The sequence below is a fragment of the Macaca fascicularis genome, chromosome 18 (genome assembly GCF_037993035.2).
Source record: "Macaca fascicularis isolate 582-1 chromosome 18, T2T-MFA8v1.1".
Classification (NCBI taxonomy): domain Eukaryota; kingdom Metazoa; phylum Chordata; class Mammalia; order Primates; family Cercopithecidae; genus Macaca; species Macaca fascicularis.
In genome coordinates, this window is record NC_088392.1 from 75,513,896 (window position 1) to 75,529,758 (window position 15,863).

The following is a 15,863-nucleotide window of genomic DNA, read 5'->3' on the forward strand; positions in this document are numbered from 1 at the left end:
AATGAAGAGGTGGGCCAGAAAGCTTCTCTAGGGATGGTATTAACATAACACCCATGGCCGAACCTCATGACCCTTGACCCTTCCACTTGTAAAGGACCAGGAGGATCTGAGAACAAGTCTCACTACCCCAAATCCAGATCCAGTATAAGCAAATAAATGAGCAAAACCACAAAGGCCATGGGTATAGACTTCAGATTTAAAACAAATAAAGAACATCATAAATGTATTCAGCAAAATGTCTCTTGCTAGCTCTGACTCCCTCTTCTTCGTTGCCCCCTGCTTTTTACCCAAATGCTGAAAAATGTACAAAGATAAGCTCTAGATCTTATACTCCCAGTGTGTCACCTACATAGAGGTGATGGTACTCCCCCCAGCGTGGTGGCCATGGCAGTCACCAGTAGGTAAGTCCCTACTGAGCAGCTCCTCCCTTGCCTGCAGCCATCACACCATCTCCACCTCTTCTAGCCACCCCTGGAGACCCCTGTTGAACCCATCACCCCAGTTCTCCTGGTTCCCGAAACAACTTGGCCTGCATTCATTAACCCTGCACCACGTGCTGCTGTTCCCACCCTTGCCACTGGAGGGCGTCCTACTCCTTAGCCTCTTAGCTGGAAAATTCCCATGGTCCCATGGCCAGCTGCGCTCCCAGGCCTGAGGGCAGCAGGGGCAGATAGGGGGAACGCTGACCTCCCCACCTAATCCATTTCCCCACAGAAGAAATTGAAACATGACGTGTTCTCTAGTGCCACATCATCCTGTTTTTTCTATAGAGAAATGTGTGTGGGAGTAAGCACATGACCTATAAAGAAACTTGAGGAGCAGAGGGCTGCCTATGACCCACGTCAGTGTCACTGCAAAGCGATGAGAGTGGTGTCACGGGGGAAGTCATCCTCATTTCCTCCTCACACAGCTTGTGCCAAGCTTGTGCAATACGACCTGCTCATGAAATCCCGCCTCGTAGATGGCGCCTCCCACCTGACCAACAGGCCAAGAGAGGCTGCTGCAGACATCGGAAACGCCAAAGCAGAAGCACTCGGAGCAGCCCTGGGGGTTTTTCTCCTTCAGGTTGTAGAATCCTGGCTTGCAGCGATCGCAGGCTTTCCCCTCAACATTTTCCTGTAAGTTAGGGGAAAAGATTAGCTTTGAAACCAATGTGTCCAGAGTGAATAAAATGACATTCACAAGACAGGTGTTCAGTGATTCACAGAGACAGGAAAATAAACGTCCAAAGTAAAGGTGAGGCCTCATAAAGTCAATATTTCCAGAATAGAGATTTTGAAATATATATAATTTGATTTTGTAGCCAAGAACAAGGCTGGAGGTCTTAGAAGTTCGTCATTCTATTTAAATTGTTTTGTTTTGTTTTAAATCTTTCATTTTTTACTGATCTTTCTAGCATCTCAAAATCTGAAGACAGCTATAGAATCTTCTGTCTTATTCATAAATGCTCAAGATTATTTCCAGTCATATATAACACGTGCCTAAGACTGCACAGGTGGGAATAAGTACATAGGTACAATGGAATATCCTATGAATTATGAAGAAATTGTTATTAATATTATAAGGCCAAATAAAACCCCTCACTGGCACCACATTAATGCATTTCTCGTGACTATTCAACTCCCTTTTAAGAGAAACTCAAAATAGCATGTCTGCCTTTAACTGGTGTTCTCGGAAATGTAACGTTAACCTGGTTCTCCTCCAAATACAAAGCTGGAAAAGAATATCACAGAATTCAGGTAGGGGCCAAGAGCATCTCTTTTCCAACTACTCAACTCAGCCTTTACTGGTTGAACATAGTCATAAAAATACATAAGCAAATGGATACAGCTCTGTTCCAATAAAACTTTATTCACAAAAACAGGCAGCGTGTCGGATTAGGCCCACGAGCCATAGTTTACCAAGTCCTGGTTTAAAGAAAGAAAACAGAGATGAGGCCCACAGAGGGAGGTGGGAATATAAAGGTATGCAGTGCTTGGTGTCCTCTAAGAAGTCACAGAAATGCCTCTGGAATATATGACCATTACCACAGGTACAAAAAAAGCCAGCCAGATGCCCACGTAAGTCCAAACATACATAATACAGCCAACTCGGTGTGGCTTGGAGAGAAGGGGCAAGGGGAGCTCTGCTTAAACCTTACCACTTTGCTCGAGAACTGATCATTGGAGCCAATGGAAAACACTCCTTTTCCAGAGAAGCTCAAAGGAAGTTCAGGGGCATCTCTGACCTCCCCACTTACCTTACAAACACAGGGCCCTGTGCAGGGCTCGTCACTGGCACTGCCCACTGGGTTGCACCCACAGGAGACACAGGCCGGGTAATCCTTATAGCCAAGTTGGCAGCGATCACATTTTTCTCCTGCATAGCCTTCCTTACATGGGCACTGACCCGGCCCCTTCCCTAGAAAGACAACAATGGCAATGACCCAACACGAAGGCAAAAGAGGTTTAAAGCAGGGGTTGGCAAACGTTTTCTGTAAAGGGTCAGAGGTGTCTATTTTAGGCTTTTTGGCCTCAGAGAATCATCTGCAGCTGCTCAGCTCGGCCGTTATCGTTTGAAGACAGTCATAGAGAATACACAGGCAAATGGCTACATCTCTGTTCCAATAAAACTATATTCAAAAGGACAGACAGTGTGCTGGATTTAGCCCATGGGCCATAGTTTGCCAATTCCTTGTTTAAAGAAAGAAAACAGAGATGAAACCCATGGAGGGAGCTGAGAATATAAAATGGTAGAGTGACTTTGGAAAATTCTTTGGTACTTCTTCAAAACGTTAAGCACAAAGTTACTGTAAGATCCAGCAATTGCACTCCTAAGTAAACACCCAATAAAATGAAACATACATCCACAAAACGCTTGTACATGAGTGTCCCTAGTAGCATTATTCAGAATAGCCCCAAAGTAGAAACAATTCAAATGTTCATCAACTGATGAATGGATATATAAAATGTGGTATGTCCATACTATGAAATATTATTTGGTAATAAAAAGGGATGAAATACTGATACATGCTACAACACAGATGATCCTGAAAAAGGGTCATTATACTAAATGAAAGGAGCCAGTCACCAAAACCCAACATATATGGTTCCATTTCTATGTAATGTTCAGAATAGGTAAATCTGCAAAGAAAAAGCTAATTAATGATTGCCAGGGGCTGGGAGGAGGGGCTGGAGGAAAGTAGGAAGTAACAGCTAGTTTGTAAGGGGCTTCTTTACGGGGTGATGAAAATGTTCGACTTGGCCGGGCGCGGTGGCTCAAGCCTGTAATCCCAGCACTTTGGGAGGCCGAGACGGGCGGATCACGAGGTCGGGAGATCGAGACCATCCTGTCTAACACGGTGAAATCCCGTCTCTACTAAAAATACAAAAAACTAGCCGGGCGTAGTGGCGGGCGCCTATAGTCCCAGCTACTCGGGAGGCTGAGGCAGGAGAATGGCGAGAACCCGGGAGGCGGAGCTTGCAGTGAGCCGAGATCGCGCCACCGCACTGCAGCCTGGGTGACTGAGCAAGACTCCGTCTCAAAAAAAAAAAAAAAAAAAAGAAAATGTTCGACTCTTAGATTGTGGCAATGGTTGCACCAATACACCAAAACAATGAATTGTAGACTTCAAATGGGAGAATTGTATCGTTGTAAATTATAAAACTGTTTGTAAAAAATAAAAAGCACAGATGCAAGTGGCAGAGAGCAGCAAGCACTATCTTTGCTTTTAATGTCAGCTCTGAAAGCTTCAGGCCGTGTGATCTCAGGCACGTTTCTTAACTGCTCTGAGCTACAGTTTCCTTGCTTGTAAAGTGGGCTAAGTAATTTCTATCTGCTGTGGTTGAAAAGTTTAAATGATATATATTTTTAAATGAACTCAATTGATGGTAAATGTCACCACCACTATCACCATCATCATCTTCATTATCATCATCATCATCCCCTCACCAGTTGCATGTCAGAATCAATTCAGTTGGGTAATTTACCCTCCCCATTGCTGGGGGGCCCATCCATCCGTGCTGGTCAATATCCACTTTAACTGCCAGTGGCTGAGAACTTGATGGAGTCACAGGAGTCTCTGAACAGATGCAACCTATTCAGGAGACCCTGGTATTTGCAAGTCAATCTGCCAGTTTTTGAAACGGAAAGAAAGAACTCTGGCATTTACCAAGTTAACGGGAGGACTTGCTTGCTCTGTGAGATGAGGTATGCAAAAGCCCTCCGAATGTCTTCTAAAAGCTAAGCAGAGCAATTGCTATTTACTGTATTACACACATGGCTTTAAAATGAGCCTTATTTCTTCTTTCATCAAATGCTCAATTATCTGCTCAAACGTCATTTAATCACCCCAACATTGTCACCTCATTACCCCATCTCCCTCCATTTTGCTTTATGTCCATGACACTACCTCTTGACCTGGCATTACATTACCCATGTACTTGTTTGTTTAGTGTTTTTGAGAGCAAGGACTTTGACTACCTTGTTAAGTACATATTCCCAGGTCCTCAAAAACTGCCTGAGACACAGTAGGTGCTTGATACATACTTGGTGAACAAAAGAATCAATAAAGAATCATGTTACCAACTGGCTATATAATGGTAATAGTTCCAGTATGTGCACATCTTCCACACACACACAAAATCAACTACAAGCACAAAAGTGAATCAAGTGCTTACCATTGCGTAAGTCAGAATGAAGGTCATCCTTAACACAGACAGAACTGAGGGACCCCACAGGGTCACAGTCACAGGGGCGGCAAGGCTCATCCTCATAAGGAGACACCTGAAAGGCAGAGGTTGCCCTGGATTCTCTTACTAGAAATAACAGCAATGTTGGCAATAGTATCAATAAGAAGGTATTGACTTTTTATTCAAGATGAGACTATTACGATGATTTTGTGCATGGGGGTGGGAGTTAGGTTTCAGGAAGATAAGGTGATCTCAAGCCAGGAAGCCCAAACATCTTTTCGATGGTGACAGTAGTTAGTACCATTAGCAAAGTGGCGTCTTTTTCCATTATCCCTGCTATCCAGCCCCCCTCGCTCTGCTGTCTCTCAGAGCCACGTTATAACCAGACCTCCACAAGGACCCATGCAACAACTACACATCAAGTCAATTAAAGATTGGCTGAACATGGCCGGGCATGGTGGCTCATGCCTGTAATCCCAGCACTTTGAGAGGCCAAGGCAGGCAGATCGCGAGGTCAAGAGATTGAGACCATCCTGGCCAACATGGTGAAACCCTGTTTCTTAAAAATACAAAAATTAGCTGGGTGTGGTGGCACACACCTATAATCCCAGCTACTCAGGAGGCTGAGGCAGGAGAATCACTTGAACCCGGGAGGCGGAGGTTGCAGTGAGCCAAGATCATGCCACTGCACTCCAGCCTAGTGACAGAGCGAGACTCTGTCTCAAAAAATAAAAATTAAAATAAAAAAGATTGGCTGAACACCTCCTACAGGCAAGAGACAGCTGCTTTAGTTATGGCTGAATTTTCACATCTGTAGCTAGTATTATGACCCAGGATTACATAGCTAATGGGCCCCTAAATTCAAGTTAAATAACAATGACTGACATCCTACTTTGAGCAAGAAAAGCAGGACAGATAGAGTAGGAACTATATATATAAAAACACTACTAGTGTAACAAGGATATAAATGAAATATTACAAAAGTCTCCAATACAGAGGTTAAGACTTGACAAAGTCTCTTTTCCACCTGGGGAAGATGACGATCGACAATGGCAAAGAAATACTCTTACTTTGTGTGGTCTATAATATCCATCAATACAGGTCTCACAGTTGATTCCCATGGTGTTCTGCAAGCAGTTTGTGCAAACCCCTCCTCCTCTGAACTGTCCAGCAGTATTCAAACTCTTCTTCTGCTTTGCAACACTTTCATCATAGTAACAGTCTTTGGCTTTATTGTGACAATTACATGCTAGGAGAATATTTTAACATCTCAGTTCATTGATGTAGCATGCCTTATCCAAAGAAAACTCTCAACCTCCCTAAGTAAGTTCTATGACTTTAGATTAAATTAAAATCCTAGAATAAGTCATGTTAATAAGATATGGGCAATATTATGGAAGACAATTGGGAAGAGCTATTAATATCAAAATAATAAATGCACATACCCATTTGACCCAGGAAACCATCTCCTGGGATTACATTTTGCAGAAGTATTTACCCACCTGAGAAGGACCTATACAGGGTTAATCACTGCATAATTGTTTGTGTGGACAACAGACTAACAACCATCAAAATAACCATTGATAGGTGGTTGTTTAATAAATTATACTACATTTGTATAACGAAATTCTGTGCAACTGTTTTTAAAAACAGCATTTCTAATTGCTAATATGGAAAGAATTTCACGATACATTGTTAAATATAAAAAGTGATGTGGACCATGCGCCGTGGCTCACGCCTGTAATCCTAGCACTGTGGGAGGCCAAGGTGGGCGGATCACGAGGTCAGGAGATGGAGACCATCCTGGCTAACACAGTGAAACCCATCTCTACTAAAAAGCCAAAAATTTAGCCAGGTGTGGTGGTGGGTGTCTGTAGTCCCAGCTACTCAGGAGGCTGAAACAGGAGGATGGCATGAAGCATGAACCCAGGAGGCAGAGGTTGCAGTGAGCTGAGATCGCACCACTACACTCCAGCCTGGGCGACAGAGCAAGACTCTGTCTCAAAAAACAAACAAACAAACAAACAAACAAACAAAAAACAAAAAAAGGCAATGTATACAACGGCATGCATAGTACATTGTCTTCTGTGTAAAGAACTGTATTGGCTGGAGGGATATGTTAATGTATGCTTTATATGCATAGCAATTTTAGGAAGGGCATACTAGAAAATAATAAAAAATGCAAAGGAAAATAATAAAAAGTGCAAAATAAAAAGCAAGTGGAAGTCATGCTTTTTACTACGTACTTTTACATATTGTTAGCTGTAGGACTCTTGTGAATATATTGCCTATTTAAAACTTAAATCCAAATCAATACGGAATATACAACCTGGCAGATCCCATGGTAAAAAAACAAAAACAAAAACTAAAATAAAATTAATACAGAATAATAAACTATATGGGAAGGGGGACTTGTAGATAAAACAGCAAACCCATAAAGATACATTTAGGCCACAATAGTAAAAATTTTAAGATACTTTGCAGCTTTGGCAACTACTTAAATTTCTAAGAAAACAAGTTACTTGCTAACTATAAAAGTTGTTAAGACACCATAAACTTAGACGTAGTAAGAGGAAAAGTGCACTGACAGTCAGATTCTAAGCATACTGACCTTCACATGTATTGCCAGAGGACACGGTTCCAGGCCTCCAGGGCCGCTGATGGTACCCAGGACAGCACCTGTTACAGCTCTCCCCGCAAGTATTATGCTCACATTGACACTGCAGTTTCTATACAATAAGGAAGCCAGAACTGGATCAGAAAATGTATCTGCTTATTTTTCTTAATTTCATGACAGAAAGAACCTATCTGTCAAAACCTATCTGTCACAACAGAACCTCTGTTGTGGCAAGACCTCACGACAAAGGATATATGAATATCATCAAAGCAAGCTGGCATTTAATTTTTAGATGCCAATATATACAAATAACCTGGTTACAAACAGAAGTAAAGAGGAAGAAAGCAAAACCAGAATACGACTTAGCTAATAAAAACTTTTTTTAAAAAGATGCATGGACATTAAGGGTTTAGAAGCTCCTGTTAATAATTTTCTTAGTGTTCATCTATATATTTTTCGGCATCGATAATAGAATAGTCCTATTCAAGAGGTAAAGAATTACAAAGATTAGAAGAAAATAAGAAGTAACTTCACATAAGTGTTTTAAAAGGGAAGATGTCAGGACCAGCCTGGCCAACATGGTGAAACCCCATCTCTACTAAAAATACAAAAAAATTAGCTGGGGATGGTGGCACGTGCCTATAATCCCAGCTACTCGGGAGGCTGAGGCAAGAGAATCCCTTGAACCCAGGAGGTGGAGGTTGAAGTGAGCCGAGACTGTGCCACTGCACTCCAGCGTGGACAACAAGAGCGAAACTCTGTCTCAAAATAAATAAATAAATAAATAAATAAATAAATAAATAAATAAATAAAATTTTTAAAAAATAAAAGAAGATGTCATATTATTCATTTAATGTAATGCTAAAACAGATAAACTTTTAAATCTTTTTCTAAATTTTTTTACTGAGAAAGAGTCTCGCTCTGTCACCCAGGATGGAGTGCAGCAGCATGATCTCAGCTCACTGCAACCTCCGCCTCCCGAGTTCAAGCGATTCTCCTGCCTCAACCTGTCGAGTAGCTGGGACTATAGGTGCACACCACCATGCCCCACTAATTTTTGTATTTTCAGTAAAGATGGGGTTTTTCCATGTTGGCCAGACCGGTCTCAAATTCCTAGCCTCAAGTGATCCACCTGCCTCTGCCTCCCAAAGTGCTGGGATTACAGGTGTGAGCCACCACGCCCCTTTTAAATCTTGATTTAGTACCAACAAAATGGAAGGGGAGAAAATAGGAACAGAAAACCCTTCTTTAAAAAAATGTAAACATAATTTATAATTGCACATGTTTTTTGTTTGACTTTCTTATAGACAGAAGGGCTTCAAAATTAATAAGGCCCCTGAACTGTACACTTTCAAATGGTTAATTTTATGTTAGGAATATTTTATCACATAAAAAAATCATTGTAAGAACTTAATTAGAAACATATCCTCCAAAGCAAAATGAAATTGTTTAAAAATGATACCAGTTAAACTTCTGAAAATTTTTGCAACATAATTTTATACCTTTCATGTTTGTTTTGAATAAAAAAGAGTAATGCAAATATTATAGGTACAATTTATTTTTTGAAGTTTTAGTGAAATGTAAAATACTAGAACTCACCTTTGTAGTTTCATCCCATGGACAGCTACTAGCATGACCATAGCAGATACACATGCCTCCAACAGAAATGTCCTTTATTGAATAATAATACTAAGGAAAAAGAAAGTCATGAACAAAAATTAAAACCTAGATTTCAGTGAAATGAAAATGTTGGCACACCAACAAATATCTCATGTGGTTTAAGAGTTTTTACTGGCAATCTAAAATATAATTACATGTACATTTAAAAATTATATTTCATGCACAAAGAATCCTGTGCTCAATTAAAATAAATTAGGCTCAAATTAGATCATCAGAACCCAAAGAAGTCTAAAAGAATTCCCCAACTTGGCTGCATCTTAAACCAAGTCAGTATTCTTTCAAAACTCATTACTGAAAATCCTAAAAACATTGGTAAATTGAATACAGCGCTCTCTAGAAAAGATCATGAACAACTAAGAGTTACCTTAGAATGCAAAGTTAGTCTGCCACACAAAAATCAAGAAACGTCAATCACATTAACAGAACAAAGTGCTTGCCTCTGAAGAAATGCACTCACCACTTCTCTATATTTTTACATGTTAGTGTTAATAGACTTCCTTTTACATTTCCTTTTCCATTATTCATTGCTAGTGACTAAAAATGTGATTCACCTTTGTTTATTGATTTTGTATATTGCAACATTGCTAAATTCACTTTTTATTTCTGGTAGTTGCTTTGTAGATTTTCTACATACATAACCATGTCATCTACAAATAATAACAGTTTAGTCTTACTATGCGTGCCTTTTTTTTTTTTTTTTTTTTTGATAAGGCGTCTCAGTGGTCTATCATCCAGACTGGAGTGCAGTGGCGTGATCTCGGCTCTGCAACCTCCACCTCCTGGGTTCAAGCTATTCTCCTGCCTCAGCCTCCTGAGTAGCTGGGATTACAGGCATGCGCCACCACACCCGGCTAATTTTTGTATTTTTAGTAGAGACCGGGTTTCACCATGTTAGCCAGGATGGTCCTGATCTCCCGACCTTGTGATCCACCCGCCTAGGCCTCCCAAAGTGCTGGAATTACAGGCATGAGCCACTGTGCCCGGCCTTCTTTTTTCATTATTGAACATTATTGAGCATTATTGAACAAGACCTTTTCAAATAATAAAATTCTGCCAAGGCGAATTAAAGAAGATTTAGATAAGTGAAAAGTTATAGCAGGTCCACAGATTGGATGACTCAACATTGTTAAAATGTCTTCTAAAATTCTTCCCAAATTGGTCTAAAGAATCAGTGGAATCCCAACGAAAATCTTAGCAGGCTTTATTTTTTTTTTTACGGAAATTGACAAACTGATTCTAAAATTTATAAGGAAATACAAGAAACCTGACCTCTCAAGACCTACTATAAAGCTACAGTAACCAAGAAAGCTTGTTATTGGCACAAGAATAGACCAATAGATCTATAGAACAGTAGAGAGTCCAGAAATAAACCCACAATAATAAGGTTGAATAGTTTTCAACAAGGACCCCAAAACAAGCAAAATATTCTCAACAAACGGTGCTAGAACAATTATATATACATATAGGAAAAAAACAAAAAACAAAAAAACTCCGACTCCTTCCTCACATCAAATACAAAAATTAATATGAAATGAATTATAGATGTAAAAGCTAAAACTATAAAGCTACTAAAAGAAAGCATACCATGATATCTTGGTAAATTTGGGATAAGCTAATATTTTTTGAGGTCATAGAAAGCATTAATCATAAAAGAAAAAATGGTCAATTGGGATTCATCACAAAACCTCTGCTCATCAAAAGTCACAGGAAACTGAATAAGCAAACACCAAGTAGAACGGATATGTCTGCAATATATACATATCTGATGAAGGATTCATACACAAAATATATAAAATTATGTTATAAGTCAGTAACAAGGAGGCTTATTTTTTGTCCAATTTAAAAATGAACAAAAAAATCTGATTGTATACTAGTAAGCACATTGTCAACATTAGTCATCAGAGAAACACAAATTAACATCACAAAATGCCAATACATGCACACAGGAACAGCCGGCATAAAAATGACTGATAGCACTAAATATCTAAGAGTGTGTAGTGCAGCCAGAACTCTCACACATTGCTGGTCAGACTACAAAATGGATACAATTACTTTTATTTTTATTTTTTAAATAGAGTTGAGGTCTCCCTCTATTGCCCAGGCTGGTCCCAAACTCCCAGGTTCCAGTGACCCTCCCATTTCAGCCTCCCAAAGTGTTGGGATTACACATGTGAGCCACAACACCCAGCTGGATACAAATACTTTTTATATAAGTTTAGCATTTTCTTAAAAAGGTGAACATCCACCTATCCTATAACTTAGTAATCCCACTCCTGGGTTATTGAAGGGATATGAGGATTTTTGTGACACCAGTCTTATACACTTAACTATATACTTAAAATCTGTATGCTTTCCTGAATGCAAATTATTTCTCAAACTTTAAAATTTGCTATGAAAGAAAATCCTCAGTTGCCGAAGATCAGATGTGGAACCAGACTACAATGTGATGAATAAAGACCATGACATTCACCACATTATGGCACTACGGGGACAGGGTGGGTGAGGGACCTGAGGACACGATTTTGGCCCATCACCTAAAGGTAGCATCTGTAACAACATAGCAATCTTACATGAAATAAGGATATAGCCACTGGCAAGAAAAATGGCCAACACGTGGGGGAAAGAACAACCAAAAAGGAAAGAAGAAAAATAATAGTTCCCTTAAATAAAATTAATCTTTCATAGTGGCAGGACTGCCGTCCCATACTCACGCGTCTGGTAACAATAGGATCCAGGTCTTTAGGTTCCCGGTGGCTAAGGGTCATGAGATCTGCATTGAGCGTTCTAATGCGCTGTAAGCGAAGGCGAATATATCGCGCAGAAGTGAATTCCAACAACTTGGGTGAAAGATCGTCAGCGCTTGGTCTGCCATTGATGAGTGATGTATGAATCTGAAGATGAAGGCATCAAAATAGATGAATGTCAATTTTTTTTTTTTTTGAGATGGAGTCTCGCTGTATGGTCCAGGCTGGAGTGCAGTGGCGCGATCTTGGCTCACTGTAACCTCCACTTCCCAGGTTCAAGCAATTCTCCTGCCTCAGCCTCCTGAGTAGCTGGGACTATAGGGGTGCACCACGATGTAGAGCTAATTTTTGTATTTTTAGTAGAGACAGTGTTTCACGATGTTCACCAGGTTGGTCTTGAGCTCCTGACCTCAGGTGATCCACCTGCCTCAGCCTCCCAAAATGCTGGGATTATAGAGGTGAGCCACTGCACCTGGCCACAAATGTCAATTTTAAGCATGCAAAAACATAGCCCTGATTGTCCAATGTCAGGATAGAATCTTTAAGAGATACTATCTAAAATCAAAACAAAACAACTAGCTTCTTGTAAAAGTATGTCTAACATTTGTTAATTACTTGTGAATTACCATGATCTCAGTGTCTTCAGTTTATTGAAGTTATCTATTTCAGTGTCTCAGATATACTATATACTTAAAATCTGTATGCTTTCCTGAATGTAAATTACGTCTCAAACTTTAAAATTTGATATAAAAGAAAACCCTCACTTGCCGAAGATCAGATGTGGAACCAGACTACAATGTGAAGAACAAAGACTATAGCATTCATCACATTATGGCATTATTGCTGCAGATCTTTTAAGAGGACTGTTTCTCTCCATGTGGTTAGAATATTTCAGCATCTGTCCCGGGGCTACACCTTCTCTGAAGCAAATTTTAGATGTTATGAATAGGCTTCGAGAAGAACAAAGAAAAAGTGCCACAAAGCCTGAATGATACAGGCTGCCTTAATTAATCTCTGCCCTTGAAACAACACACAGATCACTGCAGAGTTCCCGCCGTGAAGAGCACTGGAGAGTTTTTGTAGTTTCATCTCTTCGAGCCAGGTGCTACTAAAGAATGGGCTGTTTCTCATTACACCCTGACTTTAAGGAAGCGTATACAATCTGGGCACGCTGGGAACTAAGCTGCAAGACTTCAAAAGTCTCCAGCGCTCACCACCTACCGAGGAGAACATTGAGAAAACTGAGAACTACAACTCTGGGGGACATTTTAGCTCTCTAATATTTCAACAAACGTTCTTGCCAGGGTGCTGTGGGGAAGATGCTCTGAAGGAGGATCCAAGGGCATCATTAAATCAGAGCAGAGTGAAGACTGAGAGCCTCCTTGAAGAGAGGAAGTCAACAAGGTAAACTACATTGTTTGTGAAATTACTCATAACAGACTTGACTCATGGCCACTTTAAATAGAGCTAGATAGCTATGTTAAAGAGTTTTGTATTGACAGAGATCAATTTTGCGTCTTTAATGTTGGCCATGACAACGGCTGTCTTAACATCTGAGACAGGGAGACTCTGATGAGGAAACAGATCTTGCCGCAGCGGGCACCATACCCACCTCTCCATGCTCAAGTGGCACCAATCTGGAATAATAGGAGGTGCAGATCACTTCATCATCAGCCCTGTAGGTGGGCGGCCCTCGTCTTGGAGTTATATTGTAACGAGACAAACACTCTGAGTCGCTGACTGCATAATACTGCCAGGGGCTGAACGTGGTGCCGTCTAGAGAACGCTCCAAAATCCAGTTTCCAGGTCGAGGGGCATTGGCAGCTTTAATGATGACATATGCAACTTGAAAGACCTGAAACAAAGACACTGAAAAGTCTCAGTCCAGAATCGATATAAGCCAGGCACAGAATGAGAGCTACTGCATGATCTCACTTAAAGGTAGAGTCTAAGACAGTTGAACTTAGAATCAGACAGTAGAGTGGTGGCTGCCAGGAGCTGTGGGAGAGGGGAATAGGGAGATGGTGGTCAATGCATACAAAGTTTCAGTTATGCAAGATGAATAAGTTCTGGAGATATAATGGATGATAACAATACTGTACAGTATACTAGAAATTTATGTATTAAAAGGGTAGATCTTATGTATGCTCATCATATACACAAAAGGGTAGCTATGTGAAGTGATAAATATATTAGTTATCTGGATTTTGATGGATGATTCTTTCATAGTGTATACGTATGTCAAATCAAGTTGTATACCTTAAATATATACAATAATTTTTTAAAAAAATAGAATCAGTAGCAGCTGTTTAAAAACAAAAGTGCATCTTGAGAGAACTGGTATACATTGGTTGCCAAAATTGAAGCTCTGGAGTATAACTGCTCATACATGTTAATCAGAAACGTGTCTTGTGAATAATCTCTTAGTAGCATTTGTTTTCAGAATAAACTCAAAAAGTACAAATAAATTTGTATTATTATTATTATTAACAATATTGGTAAGAACATAAGAGCTTGTTCTTGTTTCCAGTGTATGTTATTTGGATCTTGAAAGATACTTGTGTTATGTTACATTAACAGTAGTGTTAAAAGTATTTTTATAGTGATTTGGAGATAACACAACTAAATATGAGAAAAAAGTCAGCCCACTACACATCTCCAGAATGGCTAAAATCCAAAACACTGACAACACCAAACGCTGGGGAGGATGTGGAGCAACAGGAATTCTCATTCATTTCCGGTGGGAATGTAAAATGGTACATCCTCTTTGGAAGATAGTTTGGCAGTTTCTTACAAAACTAAACATGCTTGCCATACTCAGTAGTAAAAATGCTCACCATACTCAGCAGTCATGCTCCTGGGTGTCTACCCAAATGAACTGAAAACTTAGGTCCTCACAAAAACCTGCACCACCATTGCCAAAACTTGGAAGCAACCAAGATGTGCTCTAACAGGTAAATAGAAACACATGCTATGGTGCATCCAGACCATGGAATATTAAGATAAAAAGAATGAATTCTCAAGCCACAAAAAGACATGAAGAAACCTTGAATGCATATTACTGGCTGGGTGCAGTGGCTCATGCCTGTAATCCCAGCACTTTGGGAGGCCAAGGCTGGTGGATCTCCTGAGCTCAGGAGTTTGAGACCACTCAGAGCAACGTGATAAAACCCCATCTCTACTAAAATACAAAAAAATTAGGTGGGTGTGGTGGCACGTGCCTGTAGTCCCTGCTACTCAGGAGGCTGAGTCATGAGAATCACTTGAACCCCAGAGGCAGAGGTTATGGGAAGCCAGGATTGCGCCACTGCACCCAGCTTGGGCTACAGTGTGAGACTCTGTCTCAAAAAAAAAAAAAGAAAGAAAGAAAGGCTAGGTGCCGTGGCTCACGCCTGTAATCCCAGCACTTGGGGAGGCTGTAAAAAAAAAAAGAAAGAAAAAAGGCTAGGCGCCGTGGCTCACGCCTGTAATCCCAGCACTTGGAGAGGCCGTAAAAAAAAAAAGAAAGAAAAAAGGCTAGGCGCCGTGGCTCACGCCTGTAATCCCAGCACTTGGGGAGACCGTGGCAGGCAGATCAGCTGAGGTCAGGAGTTCGAGACCAGCCTGACCAACACGGTGAAACCACATCTCTACTAAATACAAAAAAATTAGCCAGCCATGGAGGCGCATGCATGTAATCCCAGCTACTTTTGAGGCTGAGGCAGGAGAACCGCTTGAACCTGGGAAGCAGAGGTTGCAGTGGGTTGAGATTGAACCATTGCACTCCAGCCTGAGCAACAAGAGAGAAACTCTGTTTCAGAAAATAAATAAATAGGCTGGGCGTGGAGGCTCAAACCTGTAATCCTAGCACTTTGGGAGGCCTAGGCAGATGGATCACGAGGTCAGGAGATCGAGACCATACTGGCTAACACGGTGAAACCCCGTCTCTACTAAAAATACAAAAAAATTATCTGGGCATGGTGGTGCATGCTTGCAGTCCAGCTACTCGGGAGGCTGAGGCAGGAGAATCGCTTGAACCCGGGAGGCGGAGGTTGCAGTGAGCTGAGATTGTGCCACTGCACTCCAGCCTGGGTGACAGAGCAAGATTCCATCTCAAAATAAATAAATAAATAAATAAATAAATGCATATTACTAAGTGAAAGAAGCCAATCT

At 40.7% G+C, this 15,863-nt stretch overlaps 1 protein-coding gene across 3 annotated transcripts in view; it reads right to left on the reverse strand.

Annotated features, from left to right (window-relative positions):
• The window catches only part of LAMA1 (laminin subunit alpha 1), a 165,523-nt gene that overhangs the window by 91,202 nt on the left and 58,458 nt on the right, over positions 1–15,863 (reverse strand). For 2 of the 3 annotated variants that reach the window (XM_005587155.5, XM_015439840.4), the window contains exons 4-11: positions 13,324–13,566; positions 11,679–11,858; positions 8,887–8,976; positions 7,282–7,399; positions 5,741–5,919; positions 4,659–4,764; positions 2,240–2,400; positions 976–1,116 (exon numbers count right to left, since the gene is read on the reverse strand). In XM_005587155.5, coding sequence (XP_005587212.3) covers positions 976–1,116; positions 2,240–2,400; positions 4,659–4,764; positions 5,741–5,919; positions 7,282–7,399; positions 8,887–8,976; positions 11,679–11,858; positions 13,324–13,566 — 1,218 coding nt within the window. The other variant, XM_065534196.2, reaches the window with a different exon arrangement.